This window comes from Centroberyx affinis, unplaced genomic scaffold (assembly GCF_046629955.1).
Source record: "Centroberyx affinis isolate AG114_WGS23_722 - 3 ecotype Tasmania unplaced genomic scaffold, CSIRO-AGI_Caff_v1 ptg002183l_1, whole genome shotgun sequence".
In the NCBI taxonomy this organism is placed as follows: domain Eukaryota; kingdom Metazoa; phylum Chordata; class Actinopteri; order Beryciformes; family Berycidae; genus Centroberyx; species Centroberyx affinis.
This window is the reverse complement of record NW_027280491.1, coordinates 178810-188885: the sequence shown is the minus strand read 5'-3', so window position 1 is coordinate 188885 and position 10076 is coordinate 178810. Positions and strand designations below refer to the sequence as shown.

Genomic DNA, 10076 nt, shown 5'->3' with positions numbered 1-10076 from the left:
TGGAATGCACATCCACTCAAGCACATAACTTGTGCTGACAACATCCCTGATCCCCGCTGCAAAGTGGCACCTTTCATCCTGTCCCTGAGACCTGCAGCCATCCAACACCCAGACAACATGAAGCCCAAATCTCTCGCCTCGAGGTTGTTCAATAGAAACACAGGGACACCAGGTGAGACTCAAAGTAAAGCAAAGTATGAACGGCAGGTAGACTGCCTGGATCACCAGGGGAGCTCGGCGTACACTGACAGCCAGCAAGCAGAGGACAACGCCGCACCAAAAGAAAAGTGCCACAGAGAAATTCATTTCGCCTTTCTGCCGGAGAGGTACGAGCCCTTGATAGAGAATGAAGAGACACACATCAAAGCCAAAGAAGAGAAGAGGAAAAGGAAGAAGGAAAAGTACAACAAAGTAAAAAAGGTTGGTTCTCAGCACAATTACAGTACAATAAATATTCAATGAATAGGCTACTGTATGTATGTATGATTTGCTATTTTGCATATATATTCATAGTACTATAGTAATGAAGAGTACTGTAACAATGTGAAAATACTTTCAACTATTGAAACTGAATTGATGAAAGTATCCCATCTTTTCTAGCAGTTTCAATGTGGGTAAGTTGAAACGCACTTACTGCAATCTTTTTCAATATGGCATCAATCAGCTTCATTCAAATTGCTCTAATGCATTGTTTATGATTGAAAAGCATGCAAAAGGCTAATGAATCTCCACAAATCTATTGATTCAAAATAATGAAATTATTAAATTCTTGACTTTTAAAATTTGGCTTTGTTTTCTATATATAGAAGTTGGTAATATCTACCAAAAAAACAAACTCCTACAGCTGAATTACTTTACTTTTTAAAGCTCAGACATCACACAAGAGCTCATGAGCCTAAATTGAAACAAACACGATCAAGCTGTACTATGCCAAGCCCAACGGTAATGCTGCAGTTTATCCAAATTAGGACGTTCCACCAATTTGTTTGTGACCGTAACGGCCGTATAAATAGTAGAGCTGTTTCTGGCTCGTCTTGGATAGCCGGCCTAACTCAGACACCGACTGGTCTCTCTCCCGGCCAGACTAAACCCAATGATCACTCTCACTAAAGAGCTTTAGAGCCTCAGCGTGGTGTCACCTCTCTGGCCTCTGTCTGCTGGAGGAGGCTGTGGTGTGCTATTACAGAAGAAAGGTCAGCCAGAGAAGAGAGAGCTGAGGACATGTTGTTCACACATGTTGTCCACTAAAGGATGCTTAGTTCTTGGAGAAGCTAACCAACACACTTTCTCAGGATCTAAGCTTGAGGATCTGAGGATCTAAGCTTGACCAGGATACACCAGGATATTAGTTTGTTTATAATTCAGCCATGCCCCTTTAATTCCTCCTGTGATTCTGGAGAAATACACTCTGCATGGTAACTGTTGTGTGGTCATGACCATAAAGATATATGGCATAATCCCACTGACAACAACAGTGTTTACTGGCAGAACTGTTTTATAGCCTGCGTGGTCCACAAGGAATCAGCGTTAAGGAATGTGATCCCAAGCAACATTAGTACAACAAGCTTATCAATTACCAGCCAACCTTGTTTATATTGAACAGTAATAGAATCTTATCAGTGGGTCATGGTGTTGAGAAATCTATGACCTGTGTCCTTAAAGCTTGGTAAAACGTGAGGAGGCCTTAATGTTAGGGAAACAAGGAGATGGTAAAATAATGCTAATAATCTAGTCATCTTCCAAACTGATGCATTCCCACATGCACTCACAGTTAACAATATAACCAGTGGGCAGAGGTGTTTTACTTTTTTTGTTTTGTTTTTCTCAACATCAGACTTCCTGTGTCCGTTTCAGCAGCCCTTTCCTGTACAAAGAGAACGCAGGAAGCTATTGTCCGGACTGGACTGCTTATTTAAGTTAGAGGGAAAAAAAAAAGACCTGAGTCCCCCCCCCTCCTCCTCCTCCTCCTCCTCCTGCGGTGCAAGCCATTGCCTCTAAACACCACCTCTTCAAATGCCTTCTGTCTCATGTCCTGTCTCAAGATTTACCTCCTAATTCTTTTAACCTCATTTTGTCAAAATCATTCACTGAAGACGCTCGACACCATCTTTACACCTGTGTAAAGGAGGGATGCATGAATCAAATTGAGATTGCGTGTGAGTTTTGCAAAGTTCAAGCTACAGCTGTGTGACTCCACCTTGACCCCCCGTTCCTTCCCAATGACATCCTCCTTGTCTAAATGAAGCAACAAAATAGACAAAGAAAGGGAACTGTGAAATTCAGTGTGAAGTGATCATTGTTTAATTTTAAAGAATCATCGGTAAATCTAGGGCCTGTGTGTGTTTGTCTTGCAGAATGTTGGCAAGGCATTGCGCTCCAGCTGGAAGTGTCTAATGCTCGGTCTGTACAATTTTGCCCTGGGCTACTCCACCCCGATCTCCGCTGCCGCTACCTTCGTCCCCGACTTCCACCCAGGCCGGACCAGAGGCTGAGACACATGCATCTCCTCCTATAGCTTTAGAAACTGTACATAGCAGTAACCCATGTCATTTACTTGAAATGTATATTTTTGTATTTGTTTCCAAAAAATTGTAATCACACATTGATCCGGAAAACTTGTAGCCCTGTATCATTTTATTATGCTTTATTATACTTTCAAGCAACTGAGATTTAAAGGATATTTTATGGTTTTGTGAAATGATCTTGTTAATGGTTGATTTTGAAATCATAATGTTGAGTTGCTGGGCATCAAATCCACCTATAGGTAAATAATATATACTTTTTAAGCAAGATACAGAAATATAAAGTATTGGGAGCATCGAATCACAGACAGTCATTATTGTTGTAAACCTCATGACCAGACAACCAGGCCAGCACTCTGTATGTGCTGCTAAGGCCTGAATCACACTGATCATGCAGTTACTACACCCTAACTCAGGTGTGTGTTACTGAAAACATAACGTGCCTTTTTCCCCTTGGAAGAATTTTTTTTTTTTATCACAGGAATCCAGTTGGTGTTTGCGTGAGTGCGGTTTCTGACAGCAGAGACTGAGGCAGAAGGCGATAGGAATGTGGCTCCTATGGCAGATAGGAATCTAAATGCAGATTAAATTAATCAGGGCAGACGCTTATTAACAAAAGGATTTACAGGCAGGAAAGACTTGTCAGGGAAGTGAGGGAATGTAAATCAAGGCTGTGTGGATGTAGAGAGAGACACTGTGAGTCCAGCCAAGACCCCCCCCCCCCCCTCCCCCCTTCATTTTGGCACAACTGCTGTGGCTGCTTCTCTCAACCACAATTCTCAGTAACAGCTCCCTAAACACTGCTGGAAGCTGTATCATAGGCTACTGTATATATGTAATGATGATTTTGATGTTTTTGGTTGCAGTTAGTAGACTGACATTCTTTGGAGTAGCCTACAAGTCTGAGGGGATACTCAATTTGGAAAGTTATGATGTGAATTTTGAAAGTGTGCTGAATTCAGTCATAAATAAACCCTGTTTCATTGTTGTTTTCTGTAGGTCTACCTTGAGGAACATGCTCATTTGTATATAAAAAGGTCTCTAAAGTCAGTGTATGGTGATTTTTGCTAACCTAATTGTTGACATTTACAAGTATTTCTGTGTTGAAAATAATATTTGTAAGTTCAAGTGTAATAAAATGTGCACCAAAACAAATTCATCTGGAATGCTGGAGCTTTTTTTCACCATATCTAAATCACATCATTCTGCCTACAGGATGCATTCACAATAGAGCGATGAAGGCAGTTGGCTGTCTCACTTCCAATCATTTCTGGGGGAAAAAGATTAAATATCATATTCAGTCTAATTTACCAGTGAGTTGGAGGGGTATACTTTAATATTTTAAAAGAAACTAGCAAAAAAAATATTACAATAAAACAATAATTTCAGATTTTGAAGAAGCCACTTGATAAAAAAAAAACAAAAAAATAAATTAGTCGTCTACGTGACGTGATTCTTCTGCGACATAAAGTGCTCCTTCCGCACTCTTGTTTACATGAGACACTAGCTAAGATAACATTAGTTGTCAGCTAGGGATTTTCTGAAGATGACAGACCAGAAAGCTCAGAACATCAGCTCCATTCCTATCGATGGGTTCAGCAAGTTAAGAATTACGTCGATATGGACATTTCTCATGTCTGTAAGTTTAATTTTATCTTTGATTCACGAGGCGAAGCTGGTTCAGCTAACTGGAACGCCACGGCTAACGTTAGCTAACTTCCTTTACGGCTTGGTTAGATAGAGAACAGCTTCCGAGAATAGCTACGCTTATAGTTCTTGCTGTCTTTCAGTTGTGTTTTGTCGTCTGGTTTCATATTTATAGGTGCAGTGGTCGGAGCCATGGCTTATCGGGCTGTTGGTGTTTCATGTTGTGTGTTTCTGCCTGACTCTCCTGACCTGCAGGTTCTACAGAGTGCAAGTCTGTCAGTTCCTGCTCATGGGTAAGCTGATGAGGGAGTCCTGCAGTGGTTACATGATGTTAACAGTTGGCTACTAGTGAATAATGTCATTGTCTGCTGATTTGTACGTTATTTGAGAAAGTTAATAAAAAAAAAAATAATCTGCGTTTACATGCAGAATAACACTGGACTATCTTGTTGCACTGATTTAATAACTGTTTATCTGAGAGAAACCAATCACTTTAATATTTCAGTTTGATTACTCTAGCCTGATTTTTTTTTTTTTTTTTACATTTCTCAGAAGATTGACCTGGTCTTACTTCTTACTTATCAATGCATTATTCAGCTGCATGGAAAAGTTATCATTGAGTGTGTTTATATGTATGTAGCATTCAAGCTAACAACTTGTATCTGGGTAAAGGGCTTATTCAGGATAAGATTGTTTATCTCAGTCTATTGTGTGTGTCTTTAGTCTCTAGTACTTTATACAGGGATTTGTATTTAATTTAATTTAATTTGCTTAACTTTTACTTGGCCAGATAGTCCAACTGGGAGGCGTAGACAAACATCAGGACAAACATAAGTGCTGACGAACAACATAAAATAAGCACATATGTAATCAAATATAAGCTATATAAGCACTCAAAAGGGAGTAGACTAATAGCAGACCAGCAAGATCAGGGCCCACATCTGTATAAATCTTAGCTAAATCAAGTATAGAAAGGTCGTTATTGAGGTATACATAAACAGAAAAGTCTGAATATTACCATGGAAGCTGAATCTCAAAACCCAATGGTAAACAGTAAATGGTATAAACATCTCTCAGCATCCTGGCTTATATCAGTAAATCCTGGATATCTTATTTGGGTTTCTCACAGTTGGGATAAGAGCTTATTTTGGCTGTGGTAAATGAGAAGTGATGTTGACATGCACAAACTAAAGACAACAGAATAGTGGAGTATCCAGAAAACTAACTGGATATTGGAGTGTATATGAACACACTCTGTCCTTTTCAGTGTTCAAAGACTCTTGTTGCCTCTCTCCACAGTTGGCATGGTGTATAGTGCTGAATACCTAAATGAGCTGGCAGCCATGAACTGGAGGTAAGGCTACGGTTGTGGCTTTTCCAGTGTGTCTGCTTTACTAAATAACAGAAGTTTAATACTATGTTCAAAAATTGGACCCATAATTAATGAATGGTCATCAAACCTTTCTTTTTTTACAGGTCGTTTTCTAATTTCCAGTACTTTGATTCCAAGGGCATGTTCATATCTTTGGTCTACTCCATTCCCCTTCTCTTCAATACAATCATCATTGTGGTAAGTGATACTTTTTATTCTCCATCTTGCCTCATTCATATAAAATGTCATAAATGGTGTCCAACAGCGGGTGTCCCACAGCGGGTGTCCCAGAGGAGAAACTTGTTCATGTCTGTGTGTTTGTTTATTACGCGTTCACAGGTAGTGTGGGTGTACAGGACCTTCTCCACGATGACCGAGCTGAAGACCCTCCAGCTGAAGAGAAAGGCCCGCAGAGAGAACAGGGAGAAGACCGACTGATCTGTAACACCTTCTCTGTCTTTAAATGGGCTCCGGATCCAGTGAACGTCTCTCCTACACCAGTCCTGAATTTTGGGGAAGGAGGCAAAGATTCCTTCTGTTGACTGACTCCCTGAATCACCATTAGAAAGGATTGTTTGTCCATGTCAGCGCTAAGTCAGGACTGGATGTCTAAACTTGTATCAGAGGCGGATCTGCACTTTTTATGTTAAGGTGCTACAGGGTCAAGCGAGGGGGGATGTATTTATTTTAATTTTCTTTTTTTTAGGAAGTCTTATATGGATTGGATATTGATCCCAATCCTAAAATCTCTTGCCCCTGTTACTTTAGCAGATCTGAGAGGATGGTGTAGTCAGAAACAAGGTTGTAATGGCAGAGTTGCATGCATTTCTTCTTTTTCCTGGTAACTTCTGGTGGATGGCGCTGCTGAATATATGCAGAGATTTATGAGGACCAAAGGACATTTTACTGTTTTGTATTCAATGTTGTTTCAGAGTGTCAATAATGTGTAAAAATGCACAAGCCTGTGGGAAATAAAGTGTTTCATAACGGCTACTCTGTGACTCTTAACTTCAGAATCTAGTAATGTAACGCTTTAGTTCCCCTTAACCCCACAAGAGGGCAGTATGGACCAAATGACCTGCTTTGCTAACATTGGGAACATATGGGAGTACTATGCTACAGACAGGGAACATTGGGTGAGCTTTGACACCAATACTGCTCTCCTCTTGAGATCTATTCTTAGCAGGCCACACGTTAAGTCACAGTGTTTGGTGCAGAAGCTATCTCTAATTATCTACTGTTCAGTACTTGAACCACTTAGGATTCCCTCCCACTTTGTATTTCTGCCTACTTTATTACAGCTGTAATGATATATTAATAAAATACTTGGTATGTAACGATGTAGCCCTATAATGAGTTCTGGGAGCCTCACATATGTTGTTTTTTTTTTTTTGTTCAGAAACCTTTTTACTACGTTTTAGAGCAAAGACAGTTTATTTATTGCCTGTTCCAAGTACTAAATGCTTGAATGGAGTTTGCATGTTCTCCCTGTGCTCACGTGGATTTCCTCCCACAGTCCAAAAACATGCAAGTCAGGTGGATTGGAGACTGTAAATTGCACATATAGGTATGAGTAGGAGTGTCTATTTGTGTTGGACTGGCGACCTGTCCAAGTTGTTTCCCTGCCCTCTACCCATTTTATGCTGGGAAAAAACAAGAAACTGTCCCATCAACAGGCCAAGATTTCACCCGCCTACCTCTATCACACCAGATACACAGCGGTACCCTGGACATAGTAAGAAATCTCTGGCAGGCAATGTGTCAGTTTTTGGGCTTGCGGAGTGATTGGTATTAACCTGGATGACAGTCTGATCAGTGTTATTTACTGTATTTCTATCAAGCAGATAGCAGAGATAAAATTCTAGGTGAAACCATTGCATTGGTACGGGAAAAGTAAAGTTTCGAGGGAATTAAATCCTTCTTTAAAGAACCGCCAGTGACTCATTTAAAGTCTTATTCACTTTTTTCTCAACTCGCACTCCATTTTTCACTTTTTTATCTCTGCAGAGAGAGGACAGGGTGTCTTATCCCAGCTGTGCTGTTGTTTTTTCTTTATTTATATCGCTCCTTATTTGTTTTCCCAGATGCATTCGATATGTGTTGGTATGCTGATCCTGCCTGGATCTGTCAGGGTCCATAGCTACGGACATGAGTGATTGGGTTGCAATCATAATATGGAAGTTATCTAGGAGGGGAGGAAGAAAAGGAGGAGTGTTGTGGTGGTGGTGGTGGTGGGGTGTGTGTGTGTGTGTGGGTGGGTGGGTGTGAGTGTGGGGGGGCTTTGGCAAGGCTTCGTCTCCTGTGTATGCAGCTGTTGCATGCCAAAGGTTTATGTTTTTCTCCTGCATGACAGCTAAGGACTGATCCCCTGCCAAAAGAATGAGCCTTAAAAGTCAGACTCTGATCCCTCTATGGTCATGAGCAGGTGCTGCACTGCAGACTTGCATTCCCTGTGAGATGCCTTACCACATGTGTACCTTGTGGAATATAGCCTGCACTCAGTGGCTTTTTCACTTTATTAGGTACACCTCTCCATTTCCGCAAACAGTTTGACTAAATTTTGGAATGGGCAAGACGTGTGAGATAAACGATGTTCATGGTGGTATGATCAGATACACCAGTTCATGCATCACAGAAATGGGATTTTCATGCACTGCAGTATCTAGATTTTACATAGAATTGTGCAATAAACAAAACGCGTCATCTACAGTCCTGAGGGGGGAAAACACTGTGCTGATGAGAGAGGGTCAAAGGAGAATGGAAAGACATCCATGGTGGGCAACAGTATGCAAATAACATCTTAGGACAATAGTAGTGTGCAGAAGCGCATCTCAGAACACACAACTCATCGAACCTTGAGGCAGATGGGCTAGAGCTACATAGACTTTGCCTGGTTTCACTCCTATCAGCTACTGTAAGAACAAGAAAATAAAGCTTAAGTGGGCACTCGCCAAAATTGGGTGATTGAAGAGTGGAAAAGCTTGCCTGGTACGAAGAGGCCTGGTTTCTGTTATTGACGGCAGGGTGAGAATTTGACGTAAACAACATGAACCCATGGATGCATCCTGCCTGGTGTCAACAGCACAGGCAGGTGGTGGCGGTGTAGTGGGGAATGTTATCTTGGCGCACACACACAGCAGCATGACAGTGACTGTAGTTACTCCAGTCACCTGCACATTCCCCAAATCTCAACCCAAGAGAGCAGCTTTGGGATGCGCTGGGACGGCATGTTTGTAGCATTGAATGCTGCCATAAAATCAGCAGGAACTGTGTGATGCTATGGAGTTGGAACGGACCAAAGTGTCTGTGCAACGTTTCCGGCACCTTGTGGACTCCTTGGAGAATTCAGACTACTCTGGCCGCTGCGTGCAGAGCCACGGGCCGAGGGGCGTTATTGGAGGAAATATGAAATCAAACTAGAGAGTAAGTAAGAGAGAAGGTGGTACAGTGGAAATAAAGGTCACTGTGCTGCAAGAGACAGCCAGGAGATTTCTGTTAGATGACCTCAGGGTCTTAGAGGTCAAGTAGGGGTGTAGAAGTTCTGAAATATAAGTAGGGGCTAGCCCATTCACAGCTTTAAACACAATCAATAATAATAACATTTTAAAATCAATTCTAAAGCGAACTGGGAGCCAATGAAGGGAAGCAAGTATAGGGGTGATGTTATCTCTTTTCTTAGCACCAATCAGAAGTCTAGCAGTGGCGTTCTGTACAAGTTGTAGGCGGGACATGGAAGAGTGATTGGTACCGGTATAAAGGGAGTTGCAATAGTCTAGGTGGGAGAATATGAAAGCATGGATGACTTTCTCTAGGTCTTGGAACGATAGGAAGGGTTTGATTTTAGCGATGGTCCTAAGCTGGAAAAAGCTAGGTTTTACTACAGTGTTGATCTGTTTGTCCAATTTGAGCGCCGGGTCGAAGGTCACGCGCAGGTTTTTGGAGGTAGATTTTACATGAAGCCCAAGGACCAATGCATTGTTTAATTACATTAGATAAGTGGTCAGGGCCTATTATGAGGATCTCTGTTTTGTCTGGGTTTTATTGGAGGAATTTGTGTGCCATCCAATTCTTGCAGTAAGAATAGTTAGTCTGCTGAGGTCGGTAGGGTTTACGGAGACATATAACTGGGTGTCATCCATATGTAGCAATGATAAGATATACCCTCGAATTGGCGGAGTAACTGACCTAAAGGAAGCATGTAAAGGGAGAATAGGATTGGACCCAAGATTGATCCCTGTGGCACCCCACATGTCAGTAAGGCTGGGGAGGAGGTATAGTCACCTATAGAGATTGTGAATGATCTATTAGATAGATAGGAAGAAAACCACCTAACTTATTAAGTCAGCGATCAACATTCCCTGTAGTAAGCTGCTTCTCTTTTACAGACTACTGCTAACGCTGCTCCACCTTGTGGCGAAGCACTTGTATTTTGATGTCAGCTCCATTCAAACAGGTTGCTGGCAGTAAGCTGTGAAACATAAAGCTCATTACGGGTCCTGATCCCCGAACCTTTATGATAAATAAATGAGCCAGCC

The 10076-nt window shown here is 41.5% G+C and overlaps 2 protein-coding genes across 3 annotated transcripts; both read left to right on the top strand.

Moving 5' to 3' along the window:
• The first annotated feature begins 99 nt into the window (after nucleotides 1-99).
• Nucleotides 100-3593, top strand: LOC139654997 (required for drug-induced death protein 1-like). The gene is made up of 2 exons (XM_071532287.1): nucleotides 100-420; nucleotides 2355-3593. Exons 1-2 carry the CDS (start codon nucleotides 118-120, stop codon nucleotides 2490-2492), a joined length of 441 nt encoding a protein of 146 aa, XP_071388388.1. The 5' UTR covers nucleotides 100-117; the 3' UTR covers nucleotides 2493-3593.
• A 421-nt stretch (nucleotides 3594-4014) lies between these two features.
• Nucleotides 4015-6657, top strand: tmem18 (transmembrane protein 18). 2 transcript variants are annotated; one of them, XM_071532283.1, is made up of 5 exons: nucleotides 4015-4161; nucleotides 4345-4462; nucleotides 5469-5523; nucleotides 5646-5743; nucleotides 5885-6657. In XM_071532283.1, exons 1-5 carry the CDS (start codon nucleotides 4069-4071, stop codon nucleotides 5977-5979), a joined length of 459 nt encoding a protein of 152 aa, XP_071388384.1. In that variant the 5' UTR covers nucleotides 4015-4068; the 3' UTR covers nucleotides 5980-6657. The 2 variants fall into 2 exon arrangements, with proteins under 2 accessions (XP_071388384.1, XP_071388383.1); XM_071532282.1 differs by having other exon boundaries at nucleotides 5646-5739; nucleotides 5881-6553.
• The last annotated feature ends 3419 nt before the right edge of the window (nucleotides 6658-10076 follow it).